At 30.6% G+C, this 26663-nt stretch overlaps 1 protein-coding gene across 1 annotated transcript in view; it reads right to left on the reverse strand.

The window, feature by feature from the left end:
* Positions 1-25804, reverse strand: part of LOC113394879 (ETS homologous factor-like) — a 28308-nt gene extending 2504 nt beyond the window's left edge. The window contains exon 1 of the mRNA XM_026632336.2: positions 24822-25804. Coding sequence (XP_026488121.1) covers positions 24822-25735 — 914 coding nt within the window. The 5' untranslated portion in view covers positions 25736-25804. The remainder of the gene's footprint in view (positions 1-24821) is intronic.
* Between the last annotated feature and the right edge of the window lie 859 nt (positions 25805-26663).

Here is a 26663-nt window from a genome sequence, read left to right on the forward strand (position 1 = left end):
CGAAGAGCAATTAAATGTTAGCTTATACGGTCTAAAGACATTAAAGTCATTAGTTGTATTGATGATTTTATAAATGTATCCTTGCTTAATTTGTATGTATATTTATGGGCATGTTATGCGGACGAATGAGGACCATGTTGTGAGAAAGGTTTTGAGAATGGATGTGGATGGATATAGAGGCAGGGGACGACCCAAGAAACGACGGATGGATTGTGTGAAAGACGATATGGTTAGAAAGAATGTTACTTGTGAGATGACGTCCGACAGAGAAGTATGGAAGAAGAAGACATGCTGCGCCGACCCCAAGTAAAATTGGGATGAGGGCAGGAGGATGATGATATTTGTATATATATTCATGTATAAATAGATCAGTTCAAGTCTTTAATAAAATTTATAACCCTCAAAACATTAGTTAACTAGTATAAAAGTATAATAATAGTAATAACATTAATGTTCTTTTGAATTAAATAAGTTTTATTATCGATTTCGACTCGATTTGATTCGAAAAAAGGAGAGCTCTATGTGTGAGTTTACACAAGCGCGACTTATTCTAAAAACGACTCTAATGTATTATACCTATTAGGTACTTTGAATTAGCTGGTACAATACTTTTAGAGACTATATATTTCAGTAAGAACTTATAGTCATAACAATTGTTTTTGTCAACTCGTTTGATTTTTAGTTCTATTTTTAAAAACCTGATAAGGAATAAAAAAAAAAATCTCGTCTTGAAAAAGCAATTAATGATAAGAAAAATAAACGATACAAATGACAGAAAATAAGAGACAATCGACGCCGTGATTTTGAAATAACTAGTTCTACTTTTTTTATTTAACCTCGTCATTGTTACATTTAAATATTTATTTATAATTAGCAACTAATTGATAAAACAATAATCCGAAGGTCCTGAAAACAATGGATCAGGATATATTTGATCTTTATCGATAATTAATTATATGGACTAATTATTCAACAATTATTCAATATACTGACAGTTTTGTGCGATGTTTACAACAACAATTAGATATACAAAACTTATCAATATTTTTAAAATAGCATATGATATTTTATAAACATTATTTAAATTAAATTAACGAACTGTACACTTATATCGCAATGCATATAAAATATTTACATTACGTTAAATATAAATTAAAAGAACTCGATGATATGAAAAATTATTCCTTAAAGTCCAAAATCGTCAAAAACAAATCAAGAACATAAATCATAAGATATATTCAAGTTCTCCAACTTGCTCACTTGGAAGCTGTATAAGGCAGTTATCAAAATACTACGTTAAGTCATATCAAAACGCTTTTGTTTCAAATCGTAAATAAACGCACCACAGTGACACTATTTACGACTGCCAGTCAACTCCTAACGATAAAATAGATATTCATATTTATTTACTTTGCAATATCGGATTATTCAAGTCCTTATTGACCTCACCACTCAATGCTGTTCGCGATTAATAACGCTACGAAGGAGAAATTATATAGTTTTATTTAATTATCAAAATATGACGCATCGTGTTTATTATTTAAATCATTGAAACTAAATAGAAAAGTTATATTTTTATTTATTTATAAAAAAAATATGTAATACAAAGTCAATAATTCAATATATTTATTTCATTTAGGTCCGTAATAAATTGTTATGTTTACGAGAAATTTTAAAGGTTGTCAGCCTTTAATGGGTGGTTATTCCGATGTACCGAGGATGCGTGTCACGTAGCGTTCCTTGGCCCAGCTGATGGTACGATCAGCAAGGCCGGGCCCCGACCTCGCGCGAGCGCACGACGCATCCAAATTCACTAAATATATGAATCACATAACGTTATATATGTAGTACGCGTATACAGTGGGCCGTATGCATATTTATTTTATTAAATACTAGCAATATATTCATCACATTACATCTTATACATAAATATAGACGTTGATTTGTCTGTTAGAGGTTAATAAACTTCTCCGCTGTTTCATAAAGCACCATCAAAGTTGGTGCGTATATATTTTTTTAATGAAGCAGTTTTCATGCTATCCGTTGTGTCGTCGCCAGATGGCGCTGCAGCAGTTTAACTTGCTATCCATTCAACCTGTACATATATATCAAGACTTGGTATATAATCAGCTTTTTTACGAAATAAATGCCAAACTCATTCTCATTGTAAGTGTAAAACTATTTGACACATAAGATACTATAGTATTTTCCAATCGAAGGAGGAATGAATATAAATACTTAGATTTTCTAATAGTTCTGCTATACTGTGAACTATTAACAGTTCTTGATTAATGTAACCTTATTTATAATACACCTCCATTAATTTGTCCTCTTGTGATTGGAATAGAATATAAAGAGAATTATTCAATTCATAGCATTTTTAAATTGTTTTGCCCTATACAATACTATTCAAGGCACTATCGTGTTTGTTTTTGGATTAGTACCATATACCAAAAATAATCACGATAGTGTCAACAACAGCAATATAATCTAATAAAAATCACATACAAACCATCATAAAAGCCGAGATTCACCAAAAGCTTTATTAATGTTTCAAGAAAAAAAAACATTATTATTAAATTTATATGTGGCAAATTATTCAGTTACATGTATATCCAACAACCAGAATTGGACCAGAATGATGGAATGAACTTCTAATTTTCTCCTCTAGAAGAGAGGAAACCAAACCAATGAAAAGAAACGCTTACGACACGAACATACAAAAACTAATAACCCGTTAAAGTCTCAGTGGTGGGCGAAGACTTCGTTTCCTTTTGTAAAGAACCTTTGGAGTTCCACCACGCTCCAATGCGGGATGTTAACAAAGAAACTCATTATAATGTATAGATTAATTTAAATCAATCTGAACACAGTCATTGCCTGATAAGTGTGATGTTAATAACAATCGAAGGGTTAATCAAGCAATTACAAACTTGACCTTTAACACATGTCTTCCTTTATGATCATATGATTGTGATTAGTTTATTTATTTATATTTATACTTTATTCTACACCACATGTTTAAAGAAATGAAATGTGCTTCCAACTGTTGACTGTGAACAATAATAATTCGAGGATACAATAGTTTATATTGTTAATTAGTAATTTATTTACTTTACTGTATTTGTAAATGTTAATTATATCCATAGTCGTTATAAAATAGATAAGTTAATGATATCTTAACTATCAACTGACATAAGCGACGCCATTTTTATTTAAAGATTTTTTACATTACATTAGCTCCTCTCCTCCTCTCTCCTCCTCTCTCCATTTGAGAAGGTTTGGAGCATATTCCAACACGCTGCTCCAATGCGGGTTTGTGGAAAACACATGTGGCTGAATTTCGTTGAAATTAGACACATGCAGGTTTCCTCACGATGTGTTCCTTCGCCGCCGAGCACGAGATGAATTATAAACACAAATTGAGCACATGAAAATTCAGTGGTGCCTGCCTGGGTTTGAACCCGAAATCATCAGTTAAGATGCACGCGTTCTAATCACTGGGCCATCTCGGCTCTCATTAAAGTTTTTAATAACCCTTATTATATAACTACTTATTTTGTATTGTTGCGCTTAGTAAGCGCTTCTCTTGTGTTAAGGATAAATAACACAGCAGATTATTACTAATAATTTTAAAAAAAGAACTGCTATTTTTTAAGGTTTGCTCTCTCAATTCTGTGCGTTTATAATAATATTTGTCACGCGTTAAACATATGTTGGATATAAAATACAATGAAACGTTCAACTTAATGCAACACCAAAAAGAGCCACTCGAGGTAATACTTCTTCAATAAAATGGCTTTATTTTAAGGACGCAAGTATATTAAATATGTCATATTTTAAATTGTTATCATAATATTCGTGTCGTATATTCATACTACTTTATGGCTTAAGTTATTTATGACTTCCATAGCAGGATATTGATTTTGCTAAGGATATTTAGTATAAAACTACTTTAAGTATTAAGTATATTTAGTATTTATTATTACAGAAATAAAGCTTCCTATTAAATAATACCTCATTACAATTAAAAATTCAATAATCAAGGAACGAAGCAGAACATTTACGAATAATTTCAATAAGAATTATACTTTTTCACTGTCTTGTTGGTTTTTATCTTCCTTTGACATTATATTCTATAAAAAGCATTAATGTAAATAATTCTTATATCAAAATATCAAAAAAAAAAAACTATAAATGATCATATTAAAGAGCTTGTACAATAATAATAAATATTGCACTAAGAGTCCTCGTTCTAATACTTCAAAGTTACTACGTCATTATTTAATGATTGAATCAATTCGTAATTATCATTAAACTCATAATTAATAGTTGTTTTAACGCATAAAAGTATTAAAAGTCGTTAAATAGTTGACATCAACTTTCCTTGTCATTATTTAACGAGGTTAAATAATTAAAGCTATAACCTTTTTCACCCTGAAGTATTTATTTCAGATTCTTTATTCAAATTTAAGAAACGAATAAACGTTCGTTAATAAAAAAAAAACAACATCATCATCAGAATATTCGAGAACAGTTTCTAAAACCTTAGACATAAAACGTATACCTAAAGATGCAGCGTGTTACGGAGAAGTTATTTGTACATAATATTATTACATAACTAGACTACTAATAAGCCTGAATTTCATGTTCTTGTCTTAAATAAATTAGCCGCGTGCAACGGAATTGTTGAAACACCTAATTGTTCTATTTGCCTGCTGAAAGCCCTTCAAATAGAACATGTACCGAAAAATGTCGTAAATAAATATAGATAATTCATATAAGTTCAACAGTGTTATGCAGTAATAATAGATAATTAATATTAATTTATAATTAATAAATTGAAATTATGAAAGGTGATTTATTGATGGTGATGATGATGATGATGATCGTGATATGGATGATGATGATTATGGATGGTGATGATTGATGGTGATTGGTATATGTACATACGTCATACATATATATTTAGTGTAGTGCTAGAAGCACAGTTCTGAAGTTGGCAAGAACAAAGACGTATTTTATTCAAGCTTGCTGTATATCTTGGCATACTATCAAATAACGCAATATATTGCAATACAGAGACAACAACAATTTATTTCTCAATCCGTGATGTTGTTCGTAAAAACAACTCCCTACTTTCCAAGTTCTAGACTACTTCACAAAATGTGCCATAAAGTCAAGTAAAAACCCGTAAATATTCCAATTAAAACCTTCCCTCTCTCGGTGCAGTGTGATGGATTTTAATGTGGCAGAATTTATTTCACGTAAAGAATTTGCACTGAACACGAAAAAATTCTAAACCGAAATTAAACAGAGATTTTTATAGCGGCCTATGGTAACTGTTTCAGGAGTTGATGGATATACTTTAAATACATTTAATAATTTAACAGGAATAATTCCAGCTAGAAAATTAATTTCCTTATTTAAACCTGAGAACCCACGATGACTGCCTACACTTAAATAAAAAAAAAATGTAATACATTTTTTTACATAATGCAAAAATAATTTTGGCAAACGATAAAAATGAAGATTATAATAAAATATTTGAATGATGTTTTTAAATTTAAACTTGACATTTAAAATTATTTACGGCCAGACTTATAATCGTTCGACTTCTACGAATGTGTGCCACCAGCATAACGATTAGGAGATAGAATATTGTTAAAACGTCGTAAAGAAATATTTAACAAAAACATAAAGCGTGAGTCAGATGATTTTTTGATCGTAGATAGAATTCGTTTGGCATTCAGCCGGACTGACACACGACTGAGGAATGAAACTTAAAATTTTATTTCATAAGCCCGCTTCAAATATTAAAACTGTTTATTTTTATATGTCAAAATCATAATCATATCATCTAAAATCGGAGGAAATATACCCTACAAATACAATTGTAGAGTACTTTGATGAAATTAAATGATTCTTTTAATAATACTAATCAGTCTCTACTTTTATATCTCTTTTTTAAATATTCTACCGCCAAACAGCAGCACTCAGTATTGTGGTGTTCCGGTTTGAAGGGCGAGTGAGTCAGTTTAACTACAGGCACAAGGGACATAACATCTTTGTTCCCAAGGTTGGTGGCGCATTGAAGATGTAAGCAATGGTGTTTATTTCTTACAACACCGTTGTCTATAGGTGGTGGTGACACCTTACCATCACGTGGCTCATTTGCTCGTCCGCCCAAATCAATCATAAAATAAAAATCTCACAGGATCTCATAGGGTCGATACATTTAGTTATTAAAATATATTATAGGTGGAAATTGAAATATTGTAATTTCAGCTTAAGCCCTTTTTACACTAAATTAAAAAAATAATAATTTGCACAAGCAAAGCTGAAATTAACAGCCAGTCTCGAATATTTATTAAGATTTATCACAATGCCAAGAAACTTGCAATTCATCGAAGTATAGTCGCCGCGTGATTCGTTAAAATTTTATACATTACGCTTAAGGGATATTCCACAAAATCATTTACAAAATAAGTAACAGTAATTCGCTTACGAAGCTTTTGTGTATTTAGTACAAATAAACTACGGATTTTTTAAAAAATAAAGTACGTTTTCTACTTCACTTAACAATGATGAATTCTAAATGTTTTAGGTAAAGCAGATTTTTTATTTTATATATAGTCAACACTAATGACTTTTTAGTTGACTGCACACTTTGGAAATGAAATGATCGCCTCCAGGCTGTTTCAAATAACTAAAATATAATTATTATTGTACATGTAAAATGGAAAAAAAAATATCCCGCTGAGTTTCTTTCGCCGGTTCTTCTCAGGTCCGAGGTGTTCCGAACCGGTGGTAGATTTTTGACTATCAATAAGTAAACTTCTATATTGAATAAAGATTTTTGACTTGACTTTGACTTTGAGTCGATTAGCACTGTATAGTTTCATCAAAGATGTACATGTTGAGGCTACAGCTTGACTTTTATCTGATAATTAACTTATTGTTGATCTATACTTAGAAACATCGCAGGCAATCAAATTTGATTAACCATTTACTGTTTCGCGTAACGCAAGTAGCTCAAGTGACACAATATTTGCAAAAAATATTATACCTACAACGGCAATTTCCTGATGTGTTTCTAAGTAGTATTTCTTATTATTCTTCAATTGAGAATATCTTATTTGATGCTTTAATATAACGATTAAATTAAAAATAAATATATATATGTTAATGAAGTAATTTTCATATAATTCAACCATGATATAAATTGCGTTTAAAATCACACTTATTCGTATATTATATTAAAATAATTAAACCAAAAGAAAGTGAAAATGGTCAAATCCTTAAGATTACTCAACCGCACAGAATATATGTGAGTATAAGATATTAGAATGTATTATCATGAACGATTTCAATGAAGCGGAGGAAACAGACGCAGGACGAACGACTTTACGTTCTTTGACACATGAGTTAAACATTTCATTAACACATGAGTTTAATACTATCAACTTTTTTCCTCCAGGTAAGAAAGAAAACCTATTAAGAACTCATTTGTAAAAAGGAACTTAAAATTTTACCCCGAGCCAGAATCTAAAGCCGTTTATATACACTAAAATACCAACTCGGTACCGATGAGAGAGAAATGTTGGTATAATTCGCTCAGTTACGGATGTCCCTGTTATAAGGAATTATAAATAAAAACTGGTGTTTTCTTAAAGTGCGGTGTTATGTCTTCAAGTTTGTTTAACTTGTACATAAACAATGGTTGTTTTTCGAGGAAGTTGTCAAAGTCAATGTCCTTGTGAGGAAAAACTACAATTATTCTACGAGTACGTACACTTGACCGACTTAAGTCGGCCAAGGAACAACTCGTAATGCGTTATGTTTATGCAAATCTTACGAACCTTGGGCGGAAAATGTTTCTGATCTCGTTCAGCATACTTAAATTAAAATCTTATGGTGTTCTTTTTTAAATATATATATTTTAGAATAAAAGATTATCATAAATATATATAATACTATCAAAGTGAAAATATATATTTTATACAATTAGTACAAAAACGCCTCTAAAGGCATACGTTAATTTCACATAAAAAATATCCATTACGTTTTGATTTTCCTAACAATTTTCTTACCAATAATTAAAAGAAAAGCAAATATTTGTTTCGGAGTATATATTAAAGAATCATTAAAAAACCTTACGTTCAGAGAGCTGACATAACATCGTGAGGAAGCCTGCGAGTGTCTCATGATAATCTCTCTCATTAACCACCAATGAGCATTGGAGTGGTGAGGTCGAAGCTCCAAAGTATCTCCTCAGAAGCCTTAAAATTTAAGGCTTTAACTCTATTGCGGAACATTGTACATAATAATGGTTTTACTACGAAACGCCCACCTTTACCAATCACACACCATTATTCAAACACAAAAACCATTAAAAAACCACAGACGCATAGATTTCCGAACATTATAGCCCCTCATGTGATGTCTACTCTTTTTTAAAAAAATGCTTATTCTCAATATAAAGTCAACAAACGCAAGTGAAAGGCACCTTCGAAACAAATATACCAAATCGACTTTTACTTCAGACCATGTCAAAGTAAGCTCACGTTCAATAACTTCTTAAAGTGTACATTTTATACATAATTGCTTACTGATACAGGGTACTAACTTTAATAGAACTATTGATATATCTGGTCGTTATAAAATATAAAATAAACACTATAATAAAACAGTACCTACCTAAGATTCATGTCCAAGGCAATCGTCTGTTTTAAATGATACGTGTTTTGTTTGCAAATGTTATTTATTTTACAGAGAATATTAACGGGGCGTTAAATCTATAGGTAAAGGGGAACCACTCGCTTTGGTTCGTACCTATTTCAATATCCGAGGTCACTTTATATCATCTGATGTGTTGATAACAATGTAACATGTTCACGTACGCAAACATATGGGTGATCGCCGAGTTGTGTTTGCATTCATTCAATTCGTTTGCCGATATAATTTTTTTTTTAAATTACATTTAAAATTAATTCCATTTTCAAACTAATAAGATAATAATAATCTTTGATAATATGCATGAAAAAATAGGATTTAATATTGATCTTTTGGATGGTTTAAGACAAATAATTACATAGGAAAATAAATTATAGATCAATCAGAATACCAATAAAATAATTGTCTGATACATATTACATGTAGTTAAACGAAATAAAACACAGTTTTGAAAACAGCTTGCGATTTCAGAGTTAAAATATCTTATCGGTTACCGTCACGATGCCCTTTGATAAGTGGCAACAGTTTGAGTTATCTCTTATCAGCTGTAAGGAAATGTAGGTACAAGGTTATAATGATGTAACATTTAGTTTCGAGAAATATAATCAAGATACAAAATATATTTTTAACTTAATTATAACAAAAACGTTATAGTTTAAAAATAGAATTCAATCAAAAACGTTTTTAACCGGCTTCTAACGGTTCGTAATAAAAACCGAGCCGAACACACAGCTAACTCTAAACTAGATCACTAACCATTTAAAACGAAACCTAAAAATACTTTGTACGTGGAGTAGTGAGTTAGTTAGCTACCCGGACGGTAATAATCAAAATCCAACCATCGACATAATACAATGTAATAATGAGAACTCGACATATAATGATGATATAGGATACCAAAAACAGTACCTACTAACATTGTATGACATAAATTTACCAATAGAACTACGGTTGAATTACTACTATAAATTATTTACTTGATTAGTAAGAAAAGGGGGTTGAAAGGAGACTTTGAAAAAGGGGCATAACCGTTGTTTAGCATATTCATAGAAACTTTACTTAATTTACATTCAAGGTTTCCCGATTTAATATATACATATAAAAGTTACCTCAAGTATATTCATTGCTTAACTCTTCCAAGAATACTCGCAAACATAACTATATATTTTATATATCTGTTGAATAGTAACGAAATCGACACGGGTATTTACCGCACATTATTTACTGAATATTTTTACTTCGAAACAGGTTCGATGAATTAAAAAAAAATACTATCTGAAACAACAAGCAAGTTAAGATCACATGAATTGACTACCTACCTTATTGCCTTGATATCATATTATGCGGGTTGAGGTTCTGATACACCTTTAAATTCTAACTTTCAGAAACGGTTTTCAAATAATAATTAATTATAAACTGTATTTTAAATGTAGTCGCTTCTAAATTATCCTTATAAAAACATTTATTGTTAAAGCATTGTTTTATCTTTACATGCATGTAATAAAATTTGAGTGTCTGTTTGTATATTAAAATATATTAAAATAACCGCTTATTACTAAATGCATATGTATGTATACACGGTACATACACCAAAATAACATTTTTTTTTCAATTTTTGTCTGTCTGTCTGTTTATTCCGGCTAATCTCTGGAACGACTGGACCGATTTTGACGGGACTTTCACTGGCAGATAGCTGATGTAATAAGTAGTAACTTAGACTACAACAATAACTTATTTGTTAAATTAAAATGCGCACGAAGTCGCAGGCACAGCTATTTATGTTTATAAATGTATATATTAAAAAAGGTATTAAGTAACTGACTATAAACTCAGATGATCTAATATATTGAATTATAATTGGTAGAAGATAGTTGTGTCGCAAGGACAAGAAAGAATATTGCGAGATTTTGTCATCATAGGGATTCCCCTTAAAGGTCAACTTTATCGAAACGTCGTCGGGTCAATTCATCATTTAATCGGTCATTCATTTTATAAATAAAAAGTATTTATTGTGTTGATACATGATAATAGTCTGACAGTGGGTCGCTTACAATATCTTTCACCGTGGTACCTTGCTTGGGTTCAGTTGAGCACAGCCTTTCGATCAGTTTTGAGCAACGATTCAAAGAATATTTTTTAGTTTTTAAATTCAAAATGTCAATCTATATATGTATTCTAGGACTATCTACTTGTTTTTGTCCATTGACATCTTATTTTCAAACGTAGCTAAAATTAGCACAAATGTATTTTCCCCCCGACTGTTTATACATTACATCAATTTTGGCAACGCCTCTTCAAAACAAACCGAATTGATAGTTAAAAATATACTCTATTCGTTTGTGATTAAGTCAGTTTTAGTGTAATCGATCAAGCATTGAGGCAGTTTAAATTCAAAACATGTCAGAGCTGATGGTTTCCAGGTATTTCGAGAAATTCGCACACAAAGAAAACATGTTTTGTTTCTGAAATTACATTTCTTATAATGTATTTTTAATCTAATTTTATTTTCGAAGAATAGTTAAAAAAAATATGATATTATTAACGACTAAAAAATAAAACTAAAGCATTCATTATATAAATTGCTATTCTGAGAAATATATATTTATACATAGAATTTATTTCTTATTGACTGCACAGATACATTCGTGTTATATCTGTTTCGTTCTGAATCATCGGAAAACTTATAGGGTTCTGCGAAATCGTCGTCGCGCTAATTGAGAAGTATTTACCTGTGTATACCTACTATTTAGAGCAAGATTGCTGTGAAGATTATATTATAATTATTAAATTTTGTATTATTATATTTATTTGTATAAATATCAAGATTTACCAGTGAGATTTGTTACTGAGACAGATTATAAAAAAAAACATCATAATCCACGGTAGCGGATGCAACGTAGAGAACCACGCCACGTAACACATAAAGAATGAATGATTTATTCTTTGTCCCATATACAATTTTAAACCATTCGATTAAGACATATTAACTTTGTTCATTGGTCCTTTGAAACACGTCACTGAATCACAATAGCTTAAATTCAGAATAGTTATTTGCGTCACCCAATGATTGATGCTCATATGTTGTTTGTATAATACCTTTATTAATTAACATAATCATTACGCATGTATGAGTGATTACTTGGTACAGTTTTATAAAGAATCATCTATATATAGATAAGTATCACCCACATCATATATTCTTTTGCCAAACAGCAATACTTAGTATTATTGTGTTCAGGTTTGAAGGGTGACTCAGCCAGTGTAACTACAGCCACAAGTGACATAACATCTTAGTTCCCATGATTGACGCACTGGCGATGTGGGGAATAGGTAATATTTCTTTCAGTGCTAATGTCTGTGAGCGGTGGTGACCACTTACCAACATGTGATCTAAACGTCTGAACGCCAACCTTTAAAAAAAAATTTATAATAATACGCGATATCTTAGGTCACTTCCGGTTTGTGTCATAAGAAAAAAGGTAACATGTTTTATTTATCATTTTTTATAAACAAGTAAGAGTGGAATCACTAATAAATATTTATCGGATTAAAATGAGACAAGCATCTGATGTTGTTTCTGTTTTACGCAATAATGATTTTCATACGCGGAATGTTACTGTTGGCCAACATTTAAAAACTAGCCAGCTGAAATGTTCTTCATCTCGTGTTCAATGATGTACAATCCAGAAAAAAACCACGAAGTACATGGTGGGTTGGTGGATATATTTACTAGGTGGAGTTTCATGGAATAATCTAGAAATCTTAAAAGAAAATGAGTCTTTTACGAAACAGTGGGACGTTTACTATGTTTTTTAATGTACTTAAACCAAACACTTATATAAACACGAATATAAAATGATAGCTTACGTGTAACAACAATATAAAAACAGGTATATATTTCTTCAAACTAGTTGTTCACTCTCTATCAAAAAAACTATACTATACTCAAAATATATAATATAATATATAACTATACTCAAAAAATCTATAAATGTGGTATTTATTGAACTTAAAAAAAATAAAGTATTTTAATACAATATTACGTATTTAGATCATATTGTTCCTAGTCCGAACAGTATTCTAAATTTCAGATCAATCATTTGTATGACAAGTTGAATATGAAGTTTCAAAGTGTGACTCACACATACAAACAGGTTATGTTAACTTCACTTGTCTGTATATGTGAGTCACACAGTATAAAAGTTTGTTAAAAGCAATTGTATGCTTTCAAGTACAATGATAAAGATTATTTTTTGTGTAATTTGGATATAAATATATATGTGTATGTAAACTTTACGTTATATTGGAATGTATTTTATCCGTAATAAAGTAAAATCTAATTTCATCAAAAACACTCGCTAAGATTAATATCTTGAATTTATAATTAATAATATATAGAAATATGCACATATTCTTTGGTAGGAGTTCTGTTATAAAACTATTTACACACACACACACGTATGGATTCAACAAACGTACTTATAAAATATCTCTCAATTTAGATTACACTAAGGAAGCAAATGTTAAGAGCTAAAAAAGAGAAGCGAGCAGCCACATTTATTCATTCGTATAAATTAACGGAACAGCACAATACGGTACGGTAGGCTACATCGTATTACAAGTTTTTATTCGATACAGTCTACGGTAAAAATTACAAGCGATTTTTTAGCACGTGGCCGTGTGTACGTTTGCAAACTTTTTACGTCGCTCACGAGATAAATCGCACGTTTGTTCCACGTTATCCTCATGCCGTCTCGCTCGCACAACTCGGATGCTAAAACGATACTTAATTGCATCGCATTCTATTTTTATCGATAATAGCATGTGTCATATTCTTATCTATTTAATCGATCTATTTTGACATTAAGTAACTTAATTACATTTTCAATTAAGTTTAATAAATTGATTAAATTTTTCTCATGTCATCACTAAATTTATTTCAGTACATTGTATAAAATGATAATATAATAAAATTGTTATTTTTTTTTCTTTATAACATTTAACTACGATTAATAATTGAAGAGGTTATTTTATAATATAATTAAATTAACAAACTGTGACGTATTAACAATTCAACGATAGACTGTCTGGCGACATACGAGGTCAGGGATCGAATCCTTAATCGACCATAGAGGCGTGGTTCTTTCACCTATTCCTCTGATCAAATATAGATATATACTAAATCTTTGACAGTAAATAAGCAACACTTTTATATTGATCTTCTACGATATACTAATTTCGTTGGATAGTTTTACCTAAATCAGGTCCAATACTTCAACGTTTATAATTGTTTAAGAAAGATTAAGACAGAAACGAACGTTGATACTGTTAGATGGACTTCAGCATCAACATATTTACTTTAACATAGTTACTTTATATCATTTATTATTCATATATCTCATTGTAGTTTATTAATAGTATGATAAGTTATTCGTAGGTAGTATCTATCACAGTACACATCGTTTTCAATTGAACAAGGGTGCAAGAAGTATTCTAACGATCTCTCTACCCAAATAAGATTTTTAAGAGATTTTCTGGGGCTTATCACCGACAGTCCAAGACTTGACAATCATAGGCGAGGTGTTCCTCAATTCGCGGCGCCGTATATTTTTTGTACCTCCTGCACGATCGATCAAAGCGGGCCTGTTACTCCAGATAGTTTTAGTATTATCTGTGTTAGTAAGACTTTTCACTGGATATTAATACGTCATGAAAGAAGGTTTGAAGCTAATTCTACCACGCTGATCAAATGCAGGTTGGTGGATAGACATGTGACAGAATTACATTGAAATTACACACATGCAGATTTCTTCTTGAAGTTTTCATTCACCGTCGAACACGAAATGAATTTTAAACACAAATTAGGCACATGGAACATCATGGTGCTGGTGCTTTTCTGGTTCGAAACCATAATCATTGGTTAAGGTGCACGTGTCGTAACCACTGAGATATCTCGGCTCATGATCTCAGTACTAACGTCATAAAAATATAATCAATATCAACACAATGGCAATGTGGTTTTATTATTTATTTTATTATTGAATATTGTCGTTATACATGCCTAACAGTGATATATTAATATTAGAGACGTATCAATATTTTTCTTTTAAAATATAAAGTGCGGAGTTTATTATTAACAAAATACAAAAGCATATAGTACCTAAGAATACCGGCATATCCGTAGAACTTTGTCCCATAACACAATAGTTATATATGCAAATGTTAGCATAGTTATAAAACATTTTATTGCCATTTTAATACCGACGTTTAACTGTTTTTCTTAAAACATAACATGAGGACTAGACACTTATTTTTAAAGAAAACTATACTTAATAATAAATGTTTAATTTCATTGGAATAGTTGGAAGTTTTTATTTGGATTTACTTAATTTATTATAATCTTAGTCTTTCATCCATTGATTCGTATATTATTTTTTATAATAATATCACGTATGTTTTGAGATTTATTTCGTTTAATATATTGTAATAATTTAATAAATTTTACATTAATATCTTGAACTATTATTGGTTTCGTATTATTAATAATAACGTTTGTTTCTTCTTAATGCGATTTGCTGGAAATATAAAAGTAGCTTCCGTTATTAATTTAGAAGTCAAAACGTAATATAAATAAAATAATGTTTACGTATTCCATTTTCAATGATTTAAGAACAACATTTAAAAAAAGATGTGACAAATAAACGCCTTCGTGTCATTATCGGTGCCACAGGTATCAGTGTTGTGTACCATGACGTCACCGAGTTAGTCGCTCGATTGATACCATTCGATTCTGAATTATCTTGATTTGAACGCGTACGAAATTATCCACTTCGACCTTGAAAACTGTAATAATACAATTGTTTTAATATAAACGTTATTCTCATATTTTATATTCTGTAATGTTTTTATTTTATAATATACTCTATTACATTAAGTTTATTCGATTTAAATTACCGACTAAATAAATTGTGACAACGATTTTTAACTTATTAACGCGTTCGTGGAGTCGCCGCGTGCGTTATGTTGTAGTTAGTTTCTAATAAAAGCATTAAATACATCGCACATTTCTCCAGCATTATCATATTAATTGCTATCAAAATTCAATTATTTATCATATTACATCATTGATTTCAAATATTAATCAGAAAACTATAACAGTGATTCATTGATATTCTTAATGAATGAAAGTAAAAGTAGTTTTGACTAACATTACTAAATATTTTAAAGAACATTTTCCTTGACAAAGTGCCAACGACACGAGTAGAAACTAGAACTGGTCTTTCATAATATTTCCCGAGATGCACATTCCACTGTAACACACACGTCATTACTATGCACATAAATGAGTGTGTACGAGTGTTTTTTTAGATGTGTGCGCGAATCGACCGCGGGGGAATCCCACTGTGTAAATTGCTGGCATGATATTTAGGGTTCTTTGAAACGATATTTTGTTGATTAATATTACAAAAAATATAATGGTACTGGAATTAATATTATGCACGGGTAAATCGATCGATCGATCCGATGTTTATATTCCTTTTTGCCTTTTTTAATTTTTATTAGTTTTATGACTTACCTATCAAGTTTTTATATTTTAATTATCTTAACCTGTTTATTTGTGTGGGTATAATCTTGCGATTGGATTTTAAATTTAAATCAATTCCACCTAATCGATTAAACTGTAAAACTGACAATACAATTCAGTATACCATATACCTACTTCTTTCAGTATGTATTATTAATGTTGTTTTGTGTGAGTAACATATACCTATAATATATGTGTGTGTGTTATCAATTTAACGTTTCCATTAAAAGCTAGCAGCTAATCTATTTAACTATTTAACAGCTAGGACAGTGGCTCGTTTAATTATTTTCTACATTTTTAATCAACGCTTCTAACGTTGTGTCACTACAAATATCACACGTGTGAGACAGACGAAGTCTTTCTTTATATATATATATATATAAATAAATAAAATATAAGATTTCGTTATATTATATAAATATAACGAAATCTTATATTTTATTTTTAATTTATTACTCACTTCTAATGATTTATAAGTAAGTTGGAAATTTTAGCCCGTATTTAGAACCAATGGTAGTCCAATAATTTATAGAAAACTGTGTTTGCTGTATGAGATTACAGCAAACACTTTACAAGATTTACGCGTCATTAGAAACTAAAGTATATATGTAGATGTAGTTTCAAGTATCGACTCTTAGATAGAAGTTTTGAGATCTCTGACATAACATACCAAGTTTTTAAAATTTATGAGTTCTTCTTGCATAATTCAATATCAAGATATTTCAGTGACATATTTTATCATAATATATTTATTACAAACGAAACAGTACTCAATTAGTAGTTTACTGTTGAATCCGTGTTATAATTTTTTTTTGTGTGTTTGATTTTTTTTTTTATTATTATATTCTGAAAATCTGTTTTTTTGCAGTAGAAAACTATTGCCCAAATGTAACATAGCTATAGACAATTTTAGTTTGATCGTCGAAAAAGTTATTTTATTTTACTTTAGTATATCTATAACTTCTTTTTTCTAAATCGTGGTAAGCAGACGAGCAAATGGGCTACCTTATGGTAAGTGTTCACTACTGCCAATGACTTTAGTGCCCTAAGAAATCTTAGACAAGACAAACTAAGATACCTTCCTTATGCTTATTTTGCGGAACACAGATTATTAAGTATTGCCTCTTCGTGGTAGAACATATGAATAGTTATTAGTAGTTTTGGTTGGTTGGCTACCCAGGAGAGCTAGCACAAAGCCTTACCACAAAGTGTACCAATGATAATTTGTACATAAGTTTGTGTTGTGACAGACCTAACACCGTGTGTTTGGCAAACGATCTTATCAAACACACAACAATTATTATATTATATTGTATTAAAATAACATTCATTTACTATATAACAAACTAGGCCAAACGTCGTAATGCGTATTTTTCATCCCACAAACTAAGAGAATAAACGAGGGAAAACAAAGAAAAGTGAGGAGTGTTCGCAGAAGACGCTCGACCCGCACCCGGATGAGGGAGTCTTACTAATCAATATAATAGAGGCACTATGAGAAAAAAATATATATAGGTTCCATCAACGCACAATTTTCCAGACAGACGAATATCGACCTTATTCGGAACGAAATGGAGTCGACTATGATTGTATCGCGGCAAACACGAGGCTGCCCTAGTTATAAATAGATTTTCACGAAAAAGAAATGTTACAGGGACTTTGGTGCAAGCGTTCCACAGAGTAATTTATAACAGAGTATTGGAATTATCTTTGTTCGTGATAATTAATTTTATTGTTTGTAATAAAAAATCTCATTGTTTTCTCTTAATTCAAATTAATAATCGTAGTATTTTTTAAGACGACTATAATTTTTTTGTATAATTATTTCAAGCAATTTACCATTTAACACGTTTAAACTTTTTAATGGAAAATAACATTAAACATACGATTGTTATTCAAATAAATTAACCATTTATCTTTCGGTTAATTATATACCGGATGGACGTACCTATAATATGTTTTGTAATATTAATTAATGGTTTGTTGTTGCTACATTGTTAAATATTAATTAGAATTAAATTCCTGTCGTTGTAAATAAGGACAATTATATGCCTCGAAACTTATCACCTAAGGCGCTGCATAATACCCATAACATGTATTGAATTTGAAGTTTTATTGAAGTATAAAATATTTTTAAAAATTTACTTAAATGTTATATATCACGTATGTATTACATAGTTATTAATATGAATTTATATATTTTTTTTACAAAACTAATTAAATTATTTAACAAAATAGCGTGCAGCCTCTGCGCACAAACTATCCTTGCTCTAATTTCTCGGGACCACACTCTCACAGACACAATTAAGGCGCGTACACGAGGGGGGAAGGAGAAAAATGCGAGAAAAAATCGGAAGCTGCGACACGTGACTGGAAGCTTCCCGGCCGTTGCCATGGTAACGGCAGGGCTACATCGTTTATTTTTGTCCGTGCGTAGCGAACGGGGGCGTGCGATTTTTCTTAACCTTTCAAATTATATATTATGTTTGTTTGTTAATCAATTATTTTATTATCAAAATCTAAAAAAAAAACAAATGTTATTTCCACACAAACATATATTTAAATATTAATAATAAATTCAAATTTTTTATATATCATACTAAATCAATGTCAAAATATAATTTATTGAATTATTATATCACCAACAAAACATTTACTAATACAATACAATACTGACACTTGTCAAGTTAATTGACATCTATGAATCGTCATGTATTGAATCAAATGTAAAACTTCCACCATACAGATTCCATCCAGAAGAACCGGTGGTTTTTTGTTTTTCATCTTTGAGTTTAAACTCAATAAGAACTTCTGTAATATGCTTCATTCAATTACGAATACTTTAAATTAATATGACAATAATTTGAGCCAAACAAATTCTTTTTTATTCAACGAAGCTATTACAGTATCATTCGCGCAACCGCCTATTAAGTTTCACATATGAATACTAACACAATCTTAACATCAGAAGTGACTGGAAATAACCATGTACGTAAGCGAACATGAACTTAAAAAACAATTTGAAATATTATTATGAAAAATCTGATGTTAGTTTTCCAAAAGAGATCACGCACACAGACATACGCAAAATAATAAAAACCACATTTAGTTTTTCAATTAGCTTTTGTTTATTACTGGTGTAAACAGAAGAACTAATAACTATGCCATTGTATTTTTATTAACATATAGTTGCTATATAAAGTTGTTAAGTAATATTTAAACCTAAATAAATTGCGATTTTTATTCTATAGAGCACTAGGTGTTCGAAGTGCGCAATAAATGCACTCATAATGATAATTTGTAAAAAAAAAATCATATAACTTATTTTTCAGCGAAAACCGAGTGATTTCGGAAGTCCATGCTCCCACGTGTACGCAAGGAAGCGCAAGACGGAAGCGTCCTTGAGGCTGCGTAGCAACGAAAAAATCTATACCAGTGCAGGGAACCGCCCTCATGAAGCACTACTTTATTCTTTTGTTAAACATTATTAAAACTTAATCAATTCTTATTTGATTTAAATCAGACAATTTTCATTTTTAAATTTAACGAAACTTTTTTGGATTGTAGTTTTTAGAAGATTTTTAATGTATCATATGAAATAAACTTTGTATTCGTTTCTTAATGTTATTCTTAAATCTTATGAAATAATTTTAGTTACGATAAAATGCAACAATGGCATTGAATCTGAATTCTAATACGAAACTCTTTAGAAATACTTCCTGTATCATAGTTTAAACAAGATTAAAAATTATACTATGAAATAATACTATCAAAAACTTTTATTTAACAAAAATATATATATAAATATATTAACGTGTCTATCAATAATAATTGGAATAAAGATAACAATATCTTATAAGAAGTATGTACTCTTAAATAAAAGCTCATATAAGAAATTATACAAAACAATAATACTGTCGGTACCCATTCTTAATCAATTATTGTTTTTCTTAATCATACAAATATATTTTAATTATATATTAAGAGTTCTAAAATACATTCGATTAACAATTCAATTTATCGGACTAACATTATGTTGCTAATGTTGAGAGCATTTAACATAAAAGTACGTTTAATACGAAGTATGATCCCATAGAAGTCATCGGAAAGTGATTTTATAGCAGTCACCCCCAGAGGGACTGGTAGGCTTTGAATTCGACTATGAGAGGAGCTATCTCAAATAAGAATAAAACGATTGAAATCTTCATATATTTTACTTAGAGGGTGGATGAGACGAGATCTTGAAATTATAAGGGAGTATTTTAAATACTTTACCCAATGAGAAAATAATAGTTTTTTTTATATAAATGAACGGGCCACCCAACCTTGTGCTTGTAGTTATACTGGCTCACTTACCCTCAAGCCAAAACGTGTACTATTAGTAACAATACTAAGTACTGCCGTTTGGCGGTAGAATATCTCATGAGTAAGAGATATTTAACAAACATTAAAATATAGGGAACATAAATTCGAAGAGTTAAATCTTCATTCAATATTTAAGCTAAATTATTACAAAAACCAATACATAGTATTCACAATACAGAGACAAGCCGATTTCTCATCAAAAGCGGGCGTGAATTAGTCAATTGTATTGGAGGCAAATAAAAAATCTTCATGTTCACGATGATAGCAAGTTCAAACGTAAGGTTGCATCTGTCTAATTTTAATGAAATCGTCTGAGTGCCATAATTTTTGTATCATCCACCAATCCGCATTAGGGCAGTGGTGAATTAAGTTTATAATCTCATCAAAGATATTAGAAGCCTTAGCCCATACGTGGGAGAGTTAAAATCTGTTACTACTTTTATCAATGAGAATATTTTTGCTATTAAAGATTACTTGTGTTACTTCTAAACGTATTATATAATATATTATAAATAACCTAAGACTGACAAAATACGTATTTTGTTAAAAAAAAAATTAAGTTACATTATTTGTTGGTCGTACTAGAAAACGATGTGACTTAATTTTTTGAAGTCATGAGTTACCATCACACAGACAATGTTAGATAAATATTTGCAACAAATTACTTCTAAATTTAACAAAAAATCCAAATGAAGATAAAAATCATCAATTAATACACGTCTCGAGAGTTAGTGAATAACAAAACGAATGGAAATACAAAAAAAAATCACAACGTATATAATCTTAAGTAGTTTGTATATATTCTGTGAATTGTTTTACTTGCAAACCGGTCTCATACTCAACACTCGGTTACTCAGTTAATAATAACACATCGTCCGTATATTCTTGATCTTTTCAATTATACTTTATGGTATGTACGTTTTTTGCTTAACTGCCGAGATATTATTATGATATTTATATGTGTATGTATATCTATAATATTTATGTTTACCACTAACATAACCTAAAAATCTTTGGCGTTTTATAACTTATAACGTCGGTTTTACAAGTTTTCCGTAATATGACAGTGGCTGACATTTTAAGACGAAAATTCTGTTATACAACTTGATTCATATGTTTGCGAGTCAGCTGTTTACGAAACATATGTTGTTTTTTTTTATTTGTTACCATTATATACAATATTTCCAGTAAATAATGGATTATAATTTATTTAACTGTTACCAGAAATGCAATCCTGCGTCTCTACAAATAAGATTATAGTTAGATATTTACAGCGTCAGAACGTCAAATGATCGAGGTCTAATAAGAATTTTAAAAATGTTTCAATAGTTAGATCTCCAGTACAATATAAGTTTCTGTTTCTTGTAAGATAATGACAAAAGTAAGAAAGATGTATATACACAAAATTATATACAGCGTGTTCAGTAGAAACTTATCGTTTAAACATTTTAAGACCTAAATATTATTTAATCCGTGTCAACAAAATAGTTTCAAATATTTACGATATGGAAGGCAAATTAGAATCTTTATTATGAAAACGAACTAAACGACTTCGCAACGATACGAACCCTAAAGATAAAGCGATAAGGGTCATAATAATAATTGCCACCTCCACTCTGAACGACGCAATAATGATTGAAGTCAAACAACTTCTAAGACTAAGCTGCAGTTCTGTCATGTAAAATATACTTTAACACTAGGGCTATAGAGGTTAAATAGTATGCATTCAAAATTTGCAAGTTAACGTGTGAATCAAGCAAGGACAAAGCCGAACCAGCAAGGTAAAGGTAAAACATAAAAACATGTGCTGATCTGCTTGAGAGCACAGACCTCACACAAAGAGGCGATATAATTTTTTTAACGTATTAAATTATTTTAAAACAAAGATTTTTTAATTATGAGTATTCAATTATAGTACACGTATTTTTTATGATTACAATGTAATAGCACATTTGTTAATCAAAAAAGAAATTTTAATAAAATATATATTCATCATACCACGTTCAATTTAACACTTGGTCAAAAATTTCGTTAAATTCAAATGAATTTAGTATACGAATTAAAATATACGATTATTTCCGTGTAGTTAGAAAGTCTTATAACTATGAGTTACATTCGTTAAAATGAGAAACATCATCGTATATCTATCAGAAGTAAGCACGTTATTCCTAGTACACATAGAAAATACCTACGGTGTTATTATAGTGCATGTTTATCCTGTTCTCAAAACGTGTAAAGAACGTGACTTGCAATGATCTAATCATAATTGATGTAACCTACGCCAACATAATATATATTGTTATGTGGAAAAGTAATGAACAATTAAAATATATAATAATGATGGAGTATATTTTTCCAGATCTATATGAGAATTAAGTGCTGTACGAATACAATGTGATTTTAAAATGAATAATGTTTATATAATAAAAGATGCATTAGCTGAATTGAATATAACGCCGTTTTCTGACCACATGATCCCAGGACCAGTCAGCAAAGTCACATTGACCGCCTCGCTCTGTTTTTATTCGGATGCTTCGAGGAAGGTCATATTCGAAGACGCTGAGAATTTAATAAAATTCTAAATGTTTGTTGCTATAAAACACATTGATACTTAAACATAGTTTTTTACTTGACTTTTTATTCTATATTATTTTATAATTAATCACGAATATCATTTCGGTAATAATAACTATATAAATTTTTAAACTTGTATATTTATTAAAAGATTTAAATGTCAGACAAAAAGTCATGATTTGATATATTTTCGTATGAAATGTTACAAAAAAGTCTATAAATAAATAAGTGCGCGTTACGAGTTGCAAATGACCTAATTCCAAATGATAATGGTGTGCAATTAAAATTCTCCGCACTAGCCTTTCAACACGATCATATTACACCGCACAGAGCAAGAAGCAAACATGAGAAGAATCGATAATAAGCCAATAACGTAAAAGAGTATAGCGTTATGTCTTAATATTATTAAGACATCGAATATTAACTTATGGGTCATAAGAGGAGACGTACCAATAGGAGAAAATGTGATAATCGTATCTCTAAGCAATAATGGAAGATGAGCAAGCAAATTGTCTTGGCGATTATGATACTGATGAAGAGATGGTTGTTCGATTTGATTCCATTTAAATATATGGTTTCCATTAACACGTCTAATAATATTTACACGATATATTTTCGACCGCTGTGTTGATAACAACGTCCCTTGTAATTTGTTTTTATAAAAACATCATAACAACTATCTCTTAACCGTTTTATTAAATATGATTTGCATTCTGGACCATCGATCTTTGAATATGAAACGAATATTTTAGTAATTCTGTCGTGTACTTGAGAAATTAATTGAATCAATTTAGGTAGATAAGGTTGCATCGATTCTTTTCTCATTAAGAACTTTCCACTCATTTTAATTAATGTATATTTATATCGATTTTCAGTTGTTTAATGTAGCCTTAATTCTCAATTCTTCGTCTGGTAAGAATATTTTACAATTTTTAGTAACAAATTTGTCATCATAAAAAAAAAAAGTTTTGTTTGCATAGTTTTTTTTTACTTTTAATACAGTTTGTTTTAATCGTTAGCCTAACTACTGATTACAATTTTACTAAATTTGAACTGAAATAAACAAACATCATATAATATTAAGTACTTATTAATTAGTACCATTAACGCTGTAGAAAAATGTGATTAATGATTTGATAAAGATAATAAATTTATGTAATTAAGTATTGTTATTTATGTTTTAAATATAATGTATACCTGGCATACCTACCTATCTGCATTTTATGTAGTTTTTATTTGATTACTCATGGTACTAATACGTAGTAGTGCATTTTTACATTGTACAATAACTATTTGTACTTTTATGAGACAATAGAACAGAAGTAAACCTTCAAACGCTAATGATCAATACGTATTGACATCGTATAGTTGAGCTGTAAAACCGTTTATTGGCGTTCGCCGATCCACGTGACTTGAGATGAGATAAATTATGGATGAACGGCGGAGATTCAACCGACGACAAATATCCAAGTCACGACATTTCATTTTTTTTGTAATTTATTATACGATTAATTATTATTTATCTTTATTTAATTAAAAGTTAAATGTAAACATAACTTACCTAAACTTTCCTTGCGAGTGATCTTCCCATTTGATGATAGACGGGCAGTACTTTTCGTCAAACAAGAGATTCCGGAGAAACTCTGGCACGGACACGCTTCTAGGGCGCTTGCATACTTTTCTGCCGCTGCCTTTAGGTCGTCCGGGTGGTCTTTTAAACATTTTTCTTTTCTCTTCCTCGTCACCAGATTTGCTACCATCACTACCGTATGAACACTCCGGCGATGCTGTTTCCGAGGAACGAAATACATCCTCGGCATCGTCGCTAGAGTCGGCAGCTTGAAACAAACTAATGTCATTTGGCTTATATCCCGAAGCATATAACCTGTTTTTATGATCCAAAGAGTCCAAATCTAACACTGTCTTCACTGGTTCATTACTCTGGTACGGATCACTCTCCGCGTATCTAAACACTGACGACTGTCGGAGCATATCTTCATTTAAACGATTCTGCAATTTGTCGAAAATTGTGTCACCTATCCTTCTTGATAGATTAGGATCGACGCTGGGATGAGCCATTCTCTGTTGGACTTCTTCTCGTCTCATATTTCTCAGTTCCATACCTGGGACATTGAAATTATAAAACGGTACATCATACTCGCAGAATCCGTGGGTGACGGCACACTCTATTATCCAGGATACAGTTTCATTGTCATTCCAGTCGATGACCATTTTTTGCTTCCAGTCCTCGTGACGGTACTCGCGGGAACTAACGAGGTTGTGGTAAACGTTGGCGGCGGTGTCAATTTCTGGTTCCCCATACATTTCGTAATTATTGTAGTAGTTTCCGTATATGTGAGAAGGGTTACCCTTTTTGAAAACTTGGAAATCATCAAGACGCGCGGGCGCCGGTGGTGTGGGAGGCAGATAGAGATCGCACATGCTTTGATCGTAGGGACGCGCGTAATCAATCATGGCTGCGTGCGGCACTGCCGGCGGTTCGCGACGGAATGGGCGGCAGGCGTCGAGAGCGCGTTATTCATACTACGTTATCCAAAGTTGTTTGTTTACACGCGCTCCCCGCGTTCGCGTCGCGGCTGCGTAGCGTGCTTGGTAGTAGGGCGCGCTTTTCTTTGTACTACGTTGTTTATATTTATAAGAGTACTTAGACATATTGATAGTGTTGATATAGTTTTATCAACAGCCCTATTAGTATTGATCTTGAGCAATCGTTTTCTTTGCGCTTGCTTAATCCTTTAATAAGTAATCTATAAATATAACGTTACCCTGTGGTAAATATTATTAACGTATTCGACTTGAAATTTCAATATTTTAATAAATTTATTATTTAACAAAAACAAAAATATTTTAATAAAAACAATAAAAATATTATCCTTTCAAATTTTTTTTATAATTATAGCAATATTGCTCGCCGCCGACAAACATTGTTAGAAATGTTAAATATTGCTTACGTCATTGATGTACTGCCAACATGACGTGAAATAAGAAATCATGAGTCTCTGACACCCAATGCATAGAATTGCACTGGCTCAGTTATTATTTAAAACTTACTGTTTGACATAAAAATAACTGATAAAGAAGACGTAGTGGTACCTTGATAAAGATTACTTATTAAGTTACTTGACTGGTGTTTTCTACCACACTTACGCAACTGTAACTCTACATTACTCTACCAGAACGGTTAATTAGTTATGGCATACTTTTATACTACAGGAGAAAGAAAGTGATTACAAATAAATAACTCGGACAGTTATATTAAATATGTAACTCTTAACAAATATATTATTATATAACAATTAATTCTTATATAATAAATTACAATAAAAAAAAATAATACAAATGTCAGTGGTAAAATCTTTACGTCACGACATTTTTCCGTTTT

Source organism: Vanessa tameamea, chromosome 9 (assembly GCF_037043105.1).
Source record: "Vanessa tameamea isolate UH-Manoa-2023 chromosome 9, ilVanTame1 primary haplotype, whole genome shotgun sequence".
Classification (NCBI taxonomy): Eukaryota; Metazoa; Arthropoda; class Insecta; order Lepidoptera; family Nymphalidae; genus Vanessa; species Vanessa tameamea.